General features: G+C 33.8%; 1 protein-coding gene across 1 annotated transcript in view; it reads left to right on the top strand.

Annotated features, from left to right (window-relative positions):
* The window catches only part of LOC112048001 (neuropeptide F-like), a 40,345-nt gene that overhangs the window by 2,874 nt on the left and 16,740 nt on the right, over positions 1 to 20,731 (top strand). The window contains exon 2 of the mRNA XM_024085329.2: positions 9,664 to 9,832. Coding sequence (XP_023941097.1) covers positions 9,669 to 9,832 — 164 coding nt within the window. The 5' untranslated portion in view covers positions 9,664 to 9,668. The remainder of the gene's footprint in view (positions 1 to 9,663; positions 9,833 to 20,731) is intronic.

Here is a 20,731-nt window from a genome sequence, read left to right as displayed (position 1 = left end):
AAACGAGGACGTTTTATTTGTAGTGTCATATTTCGAAAACTAGCAAAGACATTCCTTGTTGGTAAATTGGCTAGCCTATCTGGCTTCGCGTTACGAGGTCCTGGATTCGAGTTGAGAAAATATTGGGATTTTCAATTTTCCTAAAAAAAATTTGTAATAATTCTCAAGATCGAAGTTAGAAGTTGGTAGTGTTTCAAATCTCGTGCCTTAAAAAGTCGTTAAGATATCGACCTCGATCATTATGGTGTCGGGAAAATATTGGAATTTTCTATCTTCCTAAAAATTTCAGTAATATTTCACAAGATCGAAGTTAGAAGTTGGTAGTGTTTCAACCCTTGAAAAGTTGTTAAGACTTCGATCTCGATCATTATCAATAACATTTTATAGTGATCGTTGCAAAGTCAAAATATATCACTCTAAGACTTTCGAACTGTATTGGAGCAGTCTGGTGGGTCTAAGTTCCATATTCCGTCTCCTACAAGGAAGGAGGCCTGACCTTGTATTGGACTGTTAATATTGTTGATAATGATGGTAGAAAAAACAGAAATAGGTAGGTAAAAACATATTATTTAATTGTAATTTTAACTGGCATGAGAATCTAACCTAAAAAATTCTTAGAAGAAAGTAGTATAGATTTTCAAATACCTTAATTACAAATATATTGATAATATTTATATATATATTGATAATATTTATAATATTTCTCCATGACGTCGCGAAATCGGATAAAAAAGGGTTAAATTAGTATAATTATCACGTATAAATGGATTATGGACCTATGTTCTATGTAACGGCAATCCAAAAAGAAAAAAACATAACTTCATAACGACAATACAATTTACCATTGTGGCGTAAGAACAAAATCAAACATTTTCATTTAATTCGTTAGAATTTCGCTTTCATTGGTTCTTTGTATCATTTGCGTTGGCTATTGTGTCTGAAAACACCGGCTTTTACGAAATGTAAAAATCGAGTTTTTCGTAATTATTTTAGGTTATTGTTTCTCTGTGTTAATCTTTGAGTGAAACCCCGCTTAAGTTTTTTTTATTGTGCTCCGAAACCAAATATTATTACTGTTGAATTTATAATACTCTTTTGTTTCAATATATATAAAACCTTTGTATTGGGAACTACTTTGTTCTATTTTTTCACTGTCAATGCCTTAATTTTTTATTTGTTTATTTGGCAGAGTAAATATCAGAAAATGGATTAAAATTATCCAATAACAACCTTTTGCTTGATGGTTTTCCTTTTTATGTAAAAATTTGGAAGTCATAACACAATAAAGAGTCATGAGATATAGGTACAAGCTGATATTCATAATTGGAAAAATCTACAATAGTCATTTTATGATAAAAACTCTTTGCATCATTGTAGAAAAACGCCGATATCTTCAGATCGACGGACAAAATACCATTAATTCAGGAGTTATGAGCCCCAGACTTACACATCACGCATATACATACATACGTTAAATTACACTGCTTTTACATCGGAGGCTAAAAGACAACAATTCACTTAGTATTTTAAGTAGATACATATAATGAAAACACTTTAAAATATCCCAAGTATTCAGATTCCATTAAGGAGAAAATATTGTAAGAATTTAAGTAAAAATTTTGACTAAATGCTTACTCGAAGGAGAATGTGGGGTACATTCTGAGATACCTTTATTCCTACCTACTAATTATAATAAAGTGTAAAGATAATATTATGCTTGTTTGAATATTTGTATTAGTAATCTCTGATATTTCAGAACCGATTTCAATGAGTTTTGATAACAAAAAACTCATTAGATTGTACCTTAATTAATTTAACTTGAAAAAAGGTAAATATTGTGGCAAAAATTAAACTTGGAATAAGTGAACTAATACTGTAAATTGTTTTCTTATTGGTAAACAGAATATCTCTAAAATAAAAATTTTGTATCGCAGTATTTATGATAAAAATCTTCTGAAACGATTAGACCGATTTTTAAGAAATTTTGTATGCAAATCGCGATAGGTCTGACAATCGGCCACCATCTATTTTACCCCCAAAGTGATAAGAGTGGTCCACCCCCAAATTGTTCAATACCTACAAATATTTTTCAAGGTAAAATATCATTTGCCAGGTTAGCTAGTTTACTGATTAATATGATATAGTCAAAATGGCTATCATATCCCGCGGATAAAATCATACATAACAAGGAGTAAGCCAGTTCGATACCCATACTAATTTATTTCGTAGGGGTAGAAAAGTCTTCTACACGCGAGACAACCAGCGCATAATATCTAGCAATTGATAATTATAGAGAAACGCAATCCACTCTACTTCTGGTAAATTCCAAGTCACCCATTCATTTACAATGCGTCCACCGAACCAACTATCATAGGGGCAACCCTATTATTTACGCCATATCAGCGAGATACGCCCCGTACGAGACAACTCTATTGTTGAACTTTAAGCGATTTGTAAATACCCTCACAGATGTATGATTTCAGGTAGATTACATATGGGTGGATTTTCTTATTAACCTTTAAATGGTGACATAGTTTTTATGTTATTTAACAGGTCACTCGGGGTCTGAGAGACCGCTGACCTGGTTTATAGCATAAACATTAAGTGTTATTGTGATTTACCGATTTGGGAATTTCTTATACAATTATTCGTACAATGACATAGACGCAACTAAAGTTGATGCTACTCAGGCTCTAATGTAACTTATTACATTATATTTAAGGCCACTATTACATTATTATTATTTACGTCATACAAGCGAGATACGCCCCGTACGAGACAACTATATTGTTGATATTAAACGATTTAAAAATACCCTCATTGATGTGATTTCAGGTTTATTACATATGGATGGATTTTCTTATAAACCTTTAATTGGTTGCATGGTTTTTGTGTTATGTAACTGGTGACGTGGGGGTCTGAGAGGCCCTGTCTTATTTAGTCTATAGCACAAACTTAAGTATGTAGTATGTAATAATGTAACTTTTCCTTTTGGGCCTCTCGTATTTCTTATGCCCTGCTCTACGACGTGGACGCAGCTAAAACAGCAGCTACTCAGACTCTAATCCAAAGAAATAGCAGGGTAAAATTTTCACTAATTTTTTTTACTAAATTGCACCGTGAAAATGATGCACGACGCCGGTTGGGTCTACAAGGTCCAATGTCAACAATTAAGGGTTAAATGACAAGTTTGTAATTGACTGTGCTAACTTATATAATACGTAAAGTCATTAATTGTAAAACGAATTCAGTGACTTCCATTTTCTAAAGGCGATCGAGTTAGCGAATATACAGGTGTAGATAAATTAATTCATGGATTTTCACGTTACACTTATTTGTGTATACGTCAATCTATTATCACCCTCTTTCTGCGTCAGGGTTAAAAAAGTAAGCAAATCTTTACACACACAAAAGAAAACAAAAAGTTCAAATTTACAATGTAAATAAAAGTGATATTGATATTCCCGCGCTCCATTCACCTGAACGAAAACCTCCAGGGGTCAGGATATATGATTTTTTATTACCATAAAACAATATATTCAGTCCAATTGATAGCCCGAGGGAGACAATAGGATTTCCAATCTTACTATCGTATCGAAATATTATATTTACCATTTTTTTTCCTTAAATAATGTAATGTATCGCTGTCCATGAATCTGAAGGCACGGCAGTGCCTTCTCCAAGGAAACTACCAAGGCACTACCAATATTTTCTCAATAATTTTGATTGTATACTAAAGCAAATAAAATGTTAGTGCAAGTGAGCCATGCCGTGAGCAATAGCTAGACATCTGCTTAAATAAATAATCCGAAAGATGGTGCCGTTATCACAATATTATGACAACATTTTTATAACCGATTTACTTTTGTATTCCTAAAAAATTGCCAAACAACGCTATGATTCATTATAATATTCACAAGAAGATTTATATATATCTTCTTCTTTGTCGCTGCGCTCTTGACAGAGCGGTCGTGGTCTTTAGGACGTGTTGGAGGCAGATGTAATACGCCTCACGAGCATTCGCCACTTCTCCCTTTGTGTAGTGAGTCGCGTACATTCATGCAAGGGACCGCCTACAGCAGATTTAATCTGGTCGGTCCATCGCATGGGTGACCTTCCGCGTGGCCTAGTTCCCTCCACCTTCCCTTGCACAACAAGGCGTTCGATACAATCATTCCCTCGCCGGGAGACATGTCCAAAAAACTGAAGAATGCGACTGTGTACTAATGTCGAGAGACGTTGTTTTATGTCGAGTTCTTGGAGTATAGAGACGTTAGTGCGGAACTCAGTCCAGGAGATTCCCAGCATTCGTCTCCAACACCACATCTCCAGAGCATCTATCTTTTTTTTCTCGACTTGTCGCAAGGTCCATGTCTCTGCTGCGTATAAGAAAATGGGGAAAACAAGAGTTTTTACGAGCCGAATCTTGGTGGCTTTGGTAACCTTCTTGTTCCACCATATTTTCTTCAGCCTGTCCATTGCGGTCCATTTATATATATAGCCTTGAGTAATACCGATACAGTCTTTTTTGTTTCTATGGAAATAATTCTTTCTGAAAAACATCTAATTCTAGGTAGAGTCACGGGCGTTTGCATAGAATAAACAATTTATAATTCACAGGTTAATCTGACAAAACGGAATTATAAGATTGCCTTGGCAGAGGTTTTACTTAAATTACAACCCACTAAACCTTTTGCATTTTATATTGTTACAGGTAAAGTGGGGGTCTATTACTTTGTTTTGTTATCTCATCTCTAGGGTTGCTAGCGTTATTTTAATTCTCTTTATTCTTAATTAAAATTCCATTTGTAAAAATAAGCACCACTCGGTTTGTTTAATACCAATATGAAAGTTATTTTTCTTCTCACATGCTTGTAAAAGTAACTTTTGCACGTTCAAATCAGCAACGAAAAGTCGTTTTAACTGCCTAGACAGGCCAACAATTTTACCGCAAAGTAATTTTTCTAAATAGTTTAGAAATGAGGTTGGTTCTCAAAGTATTTAAATTATTTATTAAAATTTAGAGGCAATTAAATTATTATTAGGAGAGGATATATCACACTTCACACTAATATTATAAAGGCGAGAATTTGTGTCTGTGTGCGTGTGTGTGTGTGTCTGTGTTTTTTTTTTCCTCAGAGGTTTCGGAGAAATACATTTACGTATCTTCAGGGCTTAATGGTCTGCCCCGGTAAGTCGGGCTCGGGTAACCACTACCGACTAAAAATCCTCCACCTCTGTGTCCCCCGCCGACCCGCCGTTAGGCATTACTTCGCGGGGAGAGGGTCTTGCACTATTGCTTCTTCAAGTTTCTTCTTCTTCATTTTTCTCTATGCGGCGAAGCTCTTGGAGAACTTCGGTCACAAATAAGCTTGTCGCTTCCCACGCCTCTTTTGTGACACACACACATACACAGACCATGTGTGCGCGCGCGTGTGTGTGTGTGTCTTTTCCTCCTTTGCGCTGCGGCTAGTGAAGCGATTTGTCTGAAATATGGAATGGAAATAGATTTTACTCTGGATTAACAGATCGGCTACTTTGATCGGCACGCGGACGAAATCACAGGCGTCCTCTAGTAATTTATTATTAAATGAACTTAGTAGAGTAAGGTTGGCATCCTTACTTATCTCGCGTATAAATTGCTTAAATTGCAGCGTAATAGCTTTTATATCTAAACCACCATATACACACAGATAAAATAATAAAAAAGCTCACTATCAGAGCGGTAGGTTCATTATTTAAAGTAAACAGAATTGCAAGTGTTAGATGTCCTAAGTTTGAAAAAATGCCATTTATAAACCCGTAGTTGGAAAAATATATATACATATATTGACATAATTATTATATTATTTATGGGTACAAAGTATCACGATTTTCATTGTCGTTATTTGAATACAGTTGCATGTACCATCTTTCGAACCAGCCCCCCTAGTCAAGTGGAACGTCGATTCTCTTTCTACGATCGCTAACGCTTCGAAAACTAGAAACATGTATGAGAGTGACATTTGCTATCGACAGGTCACGTGATCAAGATCTGTCATTCCCATACATTTTTCTAGTTTTTGAAGCGTTAGCGATCGTAGAAATAGAATTGACGTGCCACTTAGCTAGGGGGGCAGTTATGAGCACGATCCATGCAAATCCATGGACCAGCTTTAAGTCCTGTTGTGACCATGGTCCAAGCAATTGCAACTTTCAGTTCGGACGGAATAAAATTAAACATGAATATGTCAACCAACCATAAAAAAATAATTTAAAATCATTAAAATGTATTATTCAAGCAATCTCAAAGAAACCAGCATTTAAAAAATACAATTAAAAATATGCTAAGTTCATTTAATAAATAATACAATGTCCTTCTTATTCGATATGGTATAGATTCACCGGTAAGCGATAATTAGACGTACACGAAACTTCTCGGCAAACTTTGGGAACATTCAAAACGAGTCGAGCTCAAAGTTGACTATTTTACTCATAGCGTCACTTTATTCATACAAGATGAGTAGCTGTACCTATGTATTTAAGTATTTTACAACAAACTTCCGTTATAAAAGTTTCTAACTTCATATTAGCGTAGCTCACTAATCCCAAACTTAAACGTGCTGATAACATAATGCGAAACTCAAACTGGCTGGAGCGGTTCTCAGAATAGGTTTTTAAACAATTTGTCAAATGAGAAATAAATGTAGGTATATTTGACCTTTATTTTTTTTATTCTTTACGAGTCCTTGATTACAATCTCACCCGATGAATGAAAATCCACACCCCTTTCGGTTTTTCGACGACATAATACCATAACGCTAAATTGCTTGGCGGTACCTCTTTTGTCGGTAGGGTGGTAACCAGCTATGGCTTATGCCACCCACCGGCCAGACTAATTAAGAAAACCTCAATCGGCCCAGCCGTCGATTTAACTCAGGACCTCCGTCTTGTAAATCCACCGCGCATACCACTGCGCCACGGAGGTCGTCAAATACGTAAGATTCTCATTGAGGATAAAAATATAATTAAGTTGATGAAATTAGTTTAATTTTGTTGCCGTTAAATCATTACATGAGTTCAAGACAAATAAATTCATGTAAAATCAATGTAGCCTAATATTAGCCAGAACAAACAAACAGGCATTCAACAAGAACCTGTCAAAATCCGAAAGTTTTTTTAAATCCACTATTTATTAAGAGAACCTAAACTGGTTATTAGAACCTTAACTGGACCATGAGCATATAAACATTCACATTTATAAAACGAGGACCTTGTATTCACAAGATAAAAACATTTATTCAGATTTTATAAATATACGATTTAATTTAATTTATTTATATGTATAGATAGATTTCATATAGAATATGTAGTTGCTTTGTCAATGTGTAAATTTCCACTTTGCTTGCTAGCTGAAAATGCGTATTCAACGTCATAACGTTAGAGAGATCGCGAAACTTTATCAATATGCCGTGTATGGGTACTGTGTGAGAATGCTTTAAAGTTAATATGATACCTGCATTAGAACTCGCAGCAGAATTAGATTTTTTTTTTCATTAGGCACTTAGTATTCGAATAATTTCCTACGTAGCCGTTGTTGGGTGAACTTTTGTAACCGACAAAAAAGAACTCAGAATTCTATACTTGACTTGGACCCAACACTTGACTTGGACCCAATGGTCCATATTATAGTAATTGAATGCACCTCCAACTTTTCAGTTATGTGCACTTTAAGAAATTAAATATCACGTGTCTCTAACGGTGAAAGAAAACATCGTGAGGAAACCTGCATACCTGAGATTTTTTATAATTCTCTACGTGTGTGAAGTCTGCCAATCCGTACTGGGTCAGCGTGGTGGACTAAGTCCTAACACCTCTTATTCTGAGAGAAGACTCGTGCTCAAGTGTTAGCCGAATATGGGTTGTTAATTATGATGATGATATTAATTGTATATACTTTATAAGATTTCTAAAACGTAAATTTTAATAATTGAAGTATTTGGGTAATCAGAAAAGTTTTAATGTTTCTATTATTTTTCGTTTGAAAATACTAATTGGAGTTTCGTCAAACAGTTCTCGTAACTTGGATGTCTCGATTCTGTATTAATTAAAAATCTGTCTTTTCTGTCTATTTTTCAATACGACGTAACACAGTCGGAATTTAAAAATGGAATAGGTATTTAAAAATATTTTGTCTCAGTGTTTATGGGCTGAAACGGTTCTACCAAATTCTAAACGAAACGGTTCTAAAAAATAAGTTAAATTTTTAGATATAATCAGATCTCAACTCAATAGTTTTATAAACCATCTGATTCTATCTAAAACTAAAATAAAATCCTTGAAAAAATTGTTACTTAACCATGCCTAAATCTTCTATTTGTTTAACCTGTGATCCCATAATAAAAACAAATCATAATATTTTATAGCTTAATTGCTTAGCTTATTGTAAATTGTACTACTAAAAAAGTAGATACCTTATTTATGGATTACCTATTATTAAAAAAAATAATACAGGAATAAAAGTGATTCGTCTGAGTTAGAAGGATTATATAATAAAAGGGACAGCAAAATAATGTTTATACGGCATGGATCTCCTATTAAAAAGTGGATGCCCAATCAGCGACCAAAACGTCCCACTCAATGAGTACCAAGCACAACTTCTTGGCACTCAATTCAAGTAGTCGCATTTGCAAATTCAACCTTAAATTCAATCCCTAAGGTTGAATTTGCTCTGGATTTGGGATTTTATTAAATATTAGACTAAAGGCCTTAGGTATAATTTTCGTTAACAATAATTCTAAAACTGTCAAAGCAAAATTGGTCAGTTTTTAAGTGAAATTTTCTACACGATTGTGCGTCCTTTTATTATAAGAGGTCAATGTTATATGGTTATCCGGCATCTATGCGGTAGTCATTGACTCGCGATAAAGAGAGTGCCAGCCAGTAATCAACCGATATTTAATTAATCTAATTTCGTGTAAAGCTCCGTATCAAAGACATGGACCATTCAGTCACCATCCGAGTATATTGTGAAAGGTTATTAGCTTATTATGATCGTTGATATATTATTATTATTAATATACACGTGTAAGGAAACCAATTACCTACCATTCCATAAATAAAGATAACCAAAATCACATGCTGCCGTGATGTTTGAATGAAGCTTGCACCTAATGGTATATTTAAATAAACTAAAAGTGGTTTCCTGTATTTATCTATTATTTAAATATTAAATATTATCAATTGGTAAGATTTGAATTTTTGTTACGCAAATCGTAAAACGTAAAAGTAAAAATAATTTTAAAAATTACTTAAGCGATTTTAAAAAAATACATATTTAAATCGAAGTTCATAACGAGAAATTGAGGCATAAATTCAATTAATTTTTAATACATCGATCGTTTAAATTTAAATATATAATTAATTTATTTATTCAATAACTAGAGGACATATCTATTCCAATGACATTATTTAATGTACCTACGTCCTACATCTATTCCTTTCTGCCAAACCACTTCAAATGCTTGAAAATCAGTTTAATTAATGAATTAATTAAGTTTAAAATTATTGTTTTTCAAACAAATAAATTTTTCCTTCTGGACAGGAGTGACAAACACACTCTTACACACAAACTTTCGCTTTTATAAAATTAGTGTGATTGACATCTGAATCGTTGTTCAACAGGCACAATGTTCAGCAAGAGGATCACCGTCGCTATCGCTGTAGTGGTCATCGCCATGACCATGACCATGACCATGGCTGAGGCTCGCGAGGAGGGTCCGCACGACATGGCCGACGCACTGCGCATGCTGCAAGAGCTGGACCGGCTCTACACTCAAGCTGCTAGACCGAGGTACGTGGACTACCTATAGTAAAGTGACTATACAGAAGTGGACTCACTTTGAAGAGACACAAGCTTATTCAACCCACCTCAGACGGTTTCTTAGAGACATCGTACTGGGACCGTGAATCGCTTAGCGTAACTAGCCACGACTAGGCATAGGTTCTCTCTCAATCTCAGATCAGACCTGAGGTTATTTAGAATACTTGACATTAAACTGATGATGGATATCGGACCAAAACCTCTCTGTTGAGAATACTTCGTCATACCTCACAGCTGGAGGACACGACTGCGAGCTCCAAAGGGGAACCCAGGTATAACCCCGTATAAATGTGTTTGGAGATAATATAATTGTACCTATAAATAGAAGAATTTCTTTCTCAAAAAGTTCGGACCAACAAGGAAGTAACAAGGAAGCTGTATTATTTTTTAGTATTATTGTTTTCTGTTACCAAAAAACTCAACAGGCTAGAAATCGAAGAAAGTTATCAATCCTAAATCTTAAAAAAATGTATAGGAATTAACAATTTTGGATAGGAACTCAACTCTTAACTTAAACATTCCTAACGTGTAGTGATTAGAAGCTTAACTATAACTATAACTTGTTATTAAGGTATTGTAATAGGTATTATAACGAGCTTTACTATCATAATTTGTAATCAGAGGGGAGATAAGAGTCGCAGATAATGTGGCTTTTGGATACGGGCCAATACTGAAGCATCCTTAGAAGGTTCAGCAACATATCAAGTTCATCGCATCGTCTATTATGAAGAAAAGCTTAATGCAATAAAAAAAAGAGTATAGGTTGCGGCCTGTAAGTTGAACCATGCCAACCAGTTTCTGAATTTTGGATGTTGACGCATATACGACACGTTAATATTGTACAATAATTATAATCGCGTACGAAGTTTTATATTAAAATTCTATTTAATTTAAATTTCAAAAAAATTAAACGACCACAACCAACTTTGAAGATAGCAAGACGAATGATGTTTGATTTTTACAATTATATTTTGAAATAAAAATATAACTGATTATTTAAACAAAAGCTAGGAAGCCACAAAAAGTTTGTATCAACGGTAAACATAATTTTAGAATAGATTATAGACATTAAAGAGCTGAAGTTCCAGCAACGTCATCAGATGTCTTTACAAATCACCGAACCCCAACACTCAACAACAGGTAGCTACGTAAATTAACCTTGTGTCGTATTATTTTTTTCTTATTTTACTATAGCATGCCAATGTTATTTCAAAAATTAATAGCTTTAAATTTTTTGTTTTCTGTGTAACCACTGATCATACGTTTATCATGTACATGACCGGCATTTTGGTTCAACTTACTTGCCGGGTTCTATACTGTAAGGCATACTAGAAGTAAATTATTTTTGTTGACACTTCAACACATTCACAAGCTACGCTTGAGTATCTACTAAACGAAAAAAAATATGATTCACTTAAAAGTAACTGAAATATAAATAACCTCGAGAATTACAAACACAATTAGTTAATTATATTAGATGCCAGTTAAAAATTGTTATTAGTTCCAGAGGTGCAGCTTTAAAATGTTATATTTTTTAACTAGAAGAAATATTTTGTATATTTCTTCTAGTTAAAAAATATAACCTTTTTGTAAACATTTTTGGATGGGTGAATTAAATAAAATACTTGGCTTAACAAAATACCTCTACCTCAGTGGCTAAAAAAGTGATTACGGTGAATTATTTAAGGTCAGATTTGACTCGCCTTTATTATATTTTTGTTTTGTTTACACACGCTTTACCTTACCACAGAACTTCAATTTAATCCTGAGCTCATCTTTTATTTACACTAACCACAGTAATATTTTCTTAGAGCCTTAAATAATATTCACTTCTGACACAACGCAATTTACTACTGTTTTAGTTATTGAATTCTTAATTTTGACTCAAATGAATAAGTAAAAAAATCTTTATGAAGTGGATAAGCGAACTATGCTAAGTGTCTTTTTTGGGAAAAATACTTCTGTAGTACTAAGCCTAAAACACTTAATGTACCAATAAATATTTCAACTTTTAAACTTACGTTATTTACTAATTTACTTCTATGGCTTACGATATCGTGTTACGAGTTAAATGAATAATTAAAAAATCTTAAAGCCTTAAATAATATTCACTTCTGACACAACGCAATTTACTACTGTTTTAGTTTTTGAATTCTTAATTTTGACTCAAATGAATAAGTAAAAAAATCTTTATGAAGTGGATAACCAAAGTATGCTAAATGTCTTTTTTGGGGAAAATACTCCTGTAGTACCAAGCCTTCCTAATCAATCTAACTGGTACCAGTATCGGAACCTAAAACACTTAATGTACCAATAAATATTTCAACTTTTAAACTTACGTTAATTACTAATTTACTTCTATGGCTTACGATATCGTGTCACGAGTTAAATGAATAATTAAAAAAAAACATTTGTTTCGATTGCAAAAATCGAACTTATCTCTGCCGAAACCTCGACCAAAATGTCGACATTATACCAACCATTCAGAAAACATTAGCTTCGATATATTTCAAAGGTTCACATTTCACGGAACACTGATTTAAACGAGAGATGACATCATATTTTATGGTTTTTATCAGTTTTTTTTAAAAAAGCTCTTGTTTTGTCAAATTTCTGAAAATCTGTATTTTATAGCTAAAATCTGTTTGCTATTATTTAAATTCTAAAGTTAAAGATGTCTTTTAAAATGAAATCAGTTTTGAATAATTCAAACATGCTTCTCTATTATCATTTTATTCACAGATACCTTCTGCAGTATTTTTATGGTATGATATTTTAATGTCTTAACTTCCATCTATCTATACGCTATTTTAACAACATTTTCATTGATGAAAAATTCTTATTGAATTTAAATTCATATGTAAATCAAAGTATAATGTTTTCTTTTAACTGACTTCGTTCTCTTTTATTTATTAATATCGATTAAATTTGCCCCTGTACTTTATTAATTCGTAAATTATATGAACATACTCCGGGAATTTGTTTTATTTTATTTGAGTCGCTAAAAAGAGATTGTTTTGACTTTATTTTTAATCAGCTACTATAACTAGGTACTATACCGAGGATAATAATGAAACTATCCCCAAAGATTTTGTAAAGAAAGGATTATTATTTTTTCTTTATTACCCTTTATTTGTACACCACAATATTTAGAAAACAAGCGAAACAGAAACATTAAATAAAAATAAGTAGAATACAAAAGAAGCTATAAGGCCGCCTTAGTACTACCAGACAATTAATATGGTGTACTTATTAATATGGACTTCCCTATCGAATTTAGTGCAAACTTTAGTGCATAATTGTATACATAAAACGTTAGACGAAATAAATGAATCCTTGTAAGCAAAAATTACATAATAACAGTCGGTCGTGTCTTACAAAGCAGCTAAGTTTCCATTATGAAACGCTTCCGTTGTGAAAATGGTTTCGTTATACGATGTTGTAAAGTTAATTCCCTTGGGTGGACTATAATAAAAACCAGATTTAGAAAATATTTTAGAAAATGTATTTTATATATTTTATTTATATATTTTTTTTGGGAAGGCACCGATGCTTATGATGATAATTTAGACCACAAAGTTTCTTTCTAAAAGACAACTATTAAAATAGACGCAAGTGTTTCTTTACGAAAGTGCAATTATGAGCAATGAGCAAATAAAATTATTTAATCGATTGGCAAAGCGGGTAGTTTTTGTAGGTTCGATTCCCACAACGGGAAAAATGTTGTGTAATTTACATAAATGTTATAAACAGCCTGGGTGTAGTAATAAAAAAAAAATATTTTTAACAAGCGTTTACTGTGGGCTACAAGACGATGTCTACGGTCCTAATATTTATTTGTTTAACTATTTTTCGCAAAAATGTAACGTAATATTGCGGCATCTATTCAATTCAATGCAATACCTATTTTTTAGCCGACTTAAAAAAAGGAGGTGGTTCTCAATTTGACGCATATGTTTTGTTTTTTTTTTTATGTTTGTTACCTAATAACTTCGTAATTTGTTAACCAATTTTAAAAAATATTTTTTTGTTTGAAAGAGTGGAGCTCCAGATTGTTCCCATTTAATTTTCATAAAAATTGGTTTAGTAATTTTGTGTTAAAATCATTTTTATGTTAAAAAGATTATTTATGAATTGCATAAATAAATATACAGCAAAATATATGTGGTTACACTACAAAATGGTTATTAGCGCTGGCCGCAGTTGCTAAGTGGGCGATTTTCCATCTACCCAGTGCCCAAGAGACGACACAGGCGTACCGCGTAGCTACACACAAAAGAGACGGGCGTGAACTGTAATTTGCCCCCTGTCACTGCACTGTCACGGAATGATTACTGACTGTGTGACTTGTGACAGAACTATAATTATGTGTGTGCTGTTGTGATAGCCCAGTGGAACCTCTCTTATTCCGTTGTAGGTTAGTTTCGGTCCGGGGCATGCACCTCCAACTTTTCAGTTGTGTGATATGACCTCTCCGATTCCGTTGTAGGTTCATTTCGGTCCGGGGCATGCACCTCCAATTTTTCAGTTGTGTGCATTTTATGAAATTAAGTGTCACGTGTCTCAAACGGTGAAGGAAAACATTGTGAGGAAACCTGCTTACCAGAGAATTTTCTTAATTACCTAGGTGTGTGATGTCTGCCAATTCGCATTAGGCCAACGTGGTGGACTATTTGGCTTAAGAACTGTTTTTCTGAGAAGAAACTCGAGCTCTGCAGTCAGCTGAATATTGGTTGATAATGATGATGGTGATGATGTTCTTTGTTGTTCTGAAGAACTTCTAAGCCTTTTCTATTATTTCTACTTGCAAGTTTTGTGATTTAATCCATTACTACTACTCTACTTCGAGGTTTGATATTGTATGTTCAATGATAATAACATAAATATCTCCTCAGTTCAAAATTTAGTAACGTAAAAATCTTCAGTAGAAAATTTTATCATCATCATCATCATCATTATCAACCCATATTCGGCTCACTGCTGAGCTCAAGTCTCCTCTCAGAACGAGAGGGGTTAGGCCAATAGTCCACCACGCTAGCCCAATGCGGATTCGCAGACTTCACACAAGCAGAGACTTAAGAAAATTCTCTGGTATGCAGGTTTCCTCACGATGTTTTTCCTTTACCTTTTGAGTCACGTGATATTTAATTTCTCAAAATGCATACAACTGAAAAGTTGGAGATGCATGCCCCGGAACGGATTTGAACCCACACCCTCCGGAATCGGTTGCAGAGGTCATATCCACTCGGCTATCAATCTCAACTGATCTCAACTGATTGTTATTTATACTTGCAAGTATTGTGATATAATCCATTTCTGTTTCGAGATTTTATATTGTATACCTAATTATACTTAATTATCGTGATAGCCCAGTGGATATGACCTCTGCCTCCGATTCCGGAGGGTGTGGGTTCGAATCCGGTCCGGGGCATGCACCTCCAACTTTTCAGTTGTGTGCATTTTAAGAAATTAAATATCACATGTCTCAATCGTTGAAGGAAAACATCGTGAGGAAACCTACATACCAGAGAATTATCTTAATTCTCTGCGTGTGTGAAGTCTGCCAATCTGCATTGGGCCAGCGTGGTGAACTATTGCCCTTACCCCTCTCATTCTGAGAGGAGGCTCGAGCTCAGCAGTGAGCCGAATATGGGTTGTTGACGACGACCTAATTAAATTTTTGTACTGAAGATTTTTGAGTTCAAATAAAAGAGATATTTAAGTTATTTATTTGTCCATTCTTTTAAATTATTAACCATGGTAATAAAATACAAAACATAAAACCAAACACTATTAAAAATGTATAAATAAAAATCATCTCTCTGCTGCGGGACATTTGAGTGCCCGAGCAACCAGTTACAGGACCATTATAAAATGGCTGGTGTCTTGTTTCATGTTTAAAAATTTCACAGAAATTAAATAATTTAAGACTTTCTGAAAACGAACTTAAAAGTCCTCAGCATTTAGAAAATTCAATTACAACGCTGCTGCTTTATGTAATTTTGATTTAGGGACGTGTATCGGGGAAGGAAAAATTAACGTAGCAACATTTACTAAGTGCTTAAGTGGTTAAATTAAGATTCACTGCTTTATTTTACACTTCCTTTGTAGTTTTCACAGCTCTCCGCTTAATATTTAATAGTTTTGTGTTTAAGCCTCTATCTAGTCATCTATACCTACTTCCACATTTTACTGTTTAGGTAAAAACATATTTTTGAAAATTTGATTCTTCTACCATCGCTCGACGCCCTTAAAATATGCTCTTTACAGTTTTTTTTTCGAAAGGGTGTCGCATAACTAAGTGTCCAGGGACATGATTTTCTCATTTTAGAATTGAAACTATTGTGAGTGTTATTCATATAAATTTATTATTCACGGCTAAAGCAGTTTGTATCGTGCCGCTTTGCAAGAACCAGCTCATGACTAAGGGCCCCGTATGGGTTCAAAACTAGTCGGGCATACTTCGACGTTGTATCACACTTAGCCGTGTTTCATAATAAATTAATATGATGAGAATATAAAAAGCGTTATTCTTAGACAATTGACGGTCTGGACCCTTGAAACCTTCAAAAGATTCCAGTCCAACCTCCATCATTGGTTACAGTACTTACAAAAAGACTTTGCTGGGTAGATATAATATAATGTCGTTTGCTGGAAGTGACATGGACTTAAGAGTGTGCAATATGTAATTTGGTGGTTACAAATGGTTCTGGATCTCAGATTCTGGAAAAGTTAGGTGCCTGATATTTGGGTAAATGATATTTCAAAGTGTTAGCTTCGTTATGATAAACTATATGATAAACTTTTCTCGATAGTTTATTTTTTTGAAAAATACATGTTTTGCTCACATTTTGCTTTCAATCTCAGGAAAAGCAAACTTATTTTCTTAAATTTTTGGTTTGTATAGAAAATTAGGTATATATCTTGAACATGTCCATTTTGTTTTTCGTTATGTTGTTTAATTTACTTGCAAATAGGTAAAAATGGTTTTGGCACTTACGTTATAAAATTTGCGTCGCGCGTCAATCGCTCCGTGCTTTTCAATCACGTGAAAGTCATGATTTGGCGTATCGCTTGCGCTTCGAATTTTATCTATATCGTACCGACGTGCTGCGCGCTCTTAAAATTATTATATTAGGTAAAAACTAAGTTAAAAATTTGAAAAATTTGCAAACACAGTTCTATTTTCATCCTTAGACTCAAGTTCAATATTTCCTATTTTCAAACATTTTCTCTTTTCACACCGGCGGTGTCTTCTTAATAATAAAAGTTTTCCCTTTAAAACTTCAATTCTTAAAGTTCCAATACGAACACTGTTTGTACTATAATCTACTTTGTTAAAGTTCCTGTAGCAACTCTTATGTCGTTTGTTTATTTGTTTATGTCACCGTCCTATGTTTCCCAAGTAGGTTGAAGTTTGAGACAGTAAAACGAATGTTTGTAGTGCTTTTGTAAATCATTGAACATACTATCTACAAGAACGATTTCATTTGCACGTAATAAAATATTAAGAGTACAAGCGGACGCCCGCGATTTCGTCCGCGTGGAATTTAGTTTTACACTAATCCCTCGGGAACCATGGATTTTTCCCGAATAAAAAGTAGCCTATGTGTTAATCAAGGCTATACTATATCTTAATACCAAATTTCAGCTATTTCGGTTCAGTAGTCGAGGCGTGAAAGAGTAACAAACATTCATATCATCAAAATCATCAGTTTTCGGAAATCTCGGGAAACCATTAATTTTTTTGGGATAAAAAGCAGCCTATATGTTAATCCAGAGTCAAATCTATTTCCATTCCGAATTTCAGTCAAATCGCTTCAGTAGCAGCGGCGTTAAAGAGTAACAAACATCCATACAAACTTTCGCGTTTATAATATTAGTAGGATCTACTATTCGAAGTTTTGGTGTAATATTGTAGTATCAATAATTATTATTGATGGGCTAAAACTAAAATAGAATAGGTTGCAAACGCGGCTAGTCGAGAAGTATTAGGCTGTTAAGGGAGACGGTTTTCCATTCAATAATAGGTAGATCATTTTCTTCATTTATCAACCTAATGAATTTTATATGATTAAAATTAAAAGAAAGCTAAATAAAATAAAAGTAACCTTAGTTGAGCTACTTTTATTTATAAGACAAATTCACCAAACTATAATCACAATGGTTTACGAATGATTTTTAAACAGAATACTATGTTTAATGTACTTACAATTCGTTATCAACCCCTATTCGGCTCACTGCCGAGCTCGAGTCTCCTCTCAAAGTGAGAGGGGTTAGGCCAATAGTCCACCACGCTGGCCCAATGCGGATTGGCAGACTTCATCATACTTACAATGCAATGCTTTAAATCACACTTTCTCACTTTTACTCTCTCTCAGATACCTACAATTATAGCATTCATAGAATACTTTACATGTTCCGGTATTATAATTTTCACGTTAACCCATTCCAACACATTTTTATATTCTAATCGCTTAAAGAGCTAATGGCGAAGCACGTTATTACTAAATGTTTCCTACGTGACGACTTTATTCGACTTGCAATCCTTTGTATTATTATAAATTATAAGAGGTAGCGATTTTCTATTTCTATGTTTCTGTTGACTCGAAATCCAAAAATAGTATATTCTGTATTCAACTCGTATGTATGTATGTATGTAGTATTTATATAGATATTATGTACGTGTATATGAGTATATTATGTGTAAATACATGCGTACATCCTAGCCGAGAAATTCATGGTTGCATAATAGCAACTATAATTACAATACATCTACTGATACTTTAGTATAGGTAAGAGGAAATTTAGTACGTCAATGGTATTTACAAATAGATCAAAATCGATACATGTGATACAAAGACTCCTTACAGACCTGCAGAGCCTAGAAGAATAAGTAGTATTTATGATCAGTGATCTGATTGTATAAATATATCAAATTTAAATGGAGATTTCATTATTTCGCGTGTTTTGCAAATAAGGTTTTAGTATCAATTTTATTTTAATTATCGGTCTTAATTAAATAAAATTAGGCATCTGCCTTATTTTATTAATATTTAACCAATATGGAACAAAAGTTTTAGGATCGGTTTCACTACCTTCTGATAAATGTCTTACTGTTAGTTATGTCACTTTCTTACTTTATACCACAAGAAAAATACAAAACTTGTGAACGTGTGAAACTGAAAAAAGAAAATTATAAGCAAAATTTAAAAAAAAATCATAAATTTTCCAATAACATCTTAATGGAAAAAGTACCTACTAGATAGTAGAACTAATGAAAACAATTCTCTTGATAGTCGCGACTCATGTGTCATATCCGAAATATCTGATTAAAATCGCTTTACTCTTATCCATTGTACCAACGTAAAACGTTATAATACAAAGCTTTTCAAACTTAACAGCATAATGCTTTAAAAACTGAAGCGCTCCTTTGTCGGGAACTTCTTTAAGATGTGTGTGGAATATGAAATTTATGTGCATTATAACTTTTGACAATACGAAGAACTGCTCGCGTTAAACGGCTTTAATGATACCTTACCTTACCTTACCTTATTAGCCGATAGACGTCCATTGTGGACATAGGGGTCTTGCATGGACCTCCAAGCACAACGGTCTCGAGCCGCCAGCATCCAGCGGCTCCATGTGAATAATGCTCTCAGTTAATTAATTAATTAAATATAAATAAACATCGTTTATAACTCACAACCCCTATAAAAACATACCTCAAAATATAAACGATTTATATAAAAAAAAATTCCACCCCTTTTTAACCTCTTTAGGGGCAGAATTTTGAAAAGTCATATCAAAAACATCATAATTACAATTCAGTTGTTACAAATGCAACTTAAAACATGAAGCAATTTTCATGTAAGCTTTCAACCCCCTATTTATGTTATTATAAGAAGTATCCTATAACCTTTAGTTTCCGTTTTTATTTAAATTCATTCAGTAGTTTCAGTTTTTAAAAAAACATGTATTTTTTGGCTTCAGTATCGATTGTACCTGTTACAGTTTTATTTTAAATATAGATAGATGTAGATCATCCCTGAGCTACTTCGTTCTAGTGAGAGTCGTGAGAGCCCAGTGGATATGACCTCTGCCTCTGATTCCGGAAGGTGTGGGTTCGAATCCGGTCCAGGGCATGTACCACTTTTCAGTTGTGTGTATTTGTCTCAAACGGTGAAGGAAAACAGAGAACACCAGAGAATTTCTTAATTCTCTGCGTGTGTGAAGTCTGCCAATCCGCATTGGGCCAGCGTGGTGGACTGTTGGCCTAACCACTCTCATTCTGAGAGGAGACTCAAGCTCAGCAGTGAGCCGTATGTGGGTTGGTAACGACGACTTTGTTCTAGTAACTTTATAAGACAGGGTTCTTACCATTCTAAGAGCCACATTTTTAATATTGACAAAAACGAAGTAGATTTGTCAGTGTAGAGCACCTAACGACTTGAATAAGTTGGAAACGTAAGCAAAGGAATTTAAACGAGCGCTCGTGGTCCCTACAATATACGGGAAAAAATTCAGACATATGTTAAAACAATCTATCAGAGGATGTGAAGATAGGTTTGTTTTGTTTTTTTAAGTGACTATTTCACCCCACACAATTTCACAAAAGGTTCTCAGTTCGTCGGAATCTTTTATTTTTTCATGTTTTGGAGGATCTGAAGATGGGCCAGGAGTAATTGAGGGAACTCTTAAATTTTCATAGTGAAATTTGAATTTGACTTACTCGTAATAATATTTTAGTTTCTGTGACATTTAGTTGAAAAGATTATTCGAAGAACTAACAAGAAATCGTTGGGTAGGTAGGTATATAGAGATACTGGACCAGAATTTGTCATTTTAGTTACTTCATGTGTCGAAATA

This window comes from Bicyclus anynana, chromosome 10, assembly GCF_947172395.1.
Source record: "Bicyclus anynana chromosome 10, ilBicAnyn1.1, whole genome shotgun sequence".
Classification (NCBI taxonomy): Eukaryota; Metazoa; Arthropoda; class Insecta; order Lepidoptera; family Nymphalidae; genus Bicyclus; species Bicyclus anynana.
Note: the sequence above shows the minus strand (reverse complement) of the source record. Positions and strands in the feature narration are given on the sequence as shown.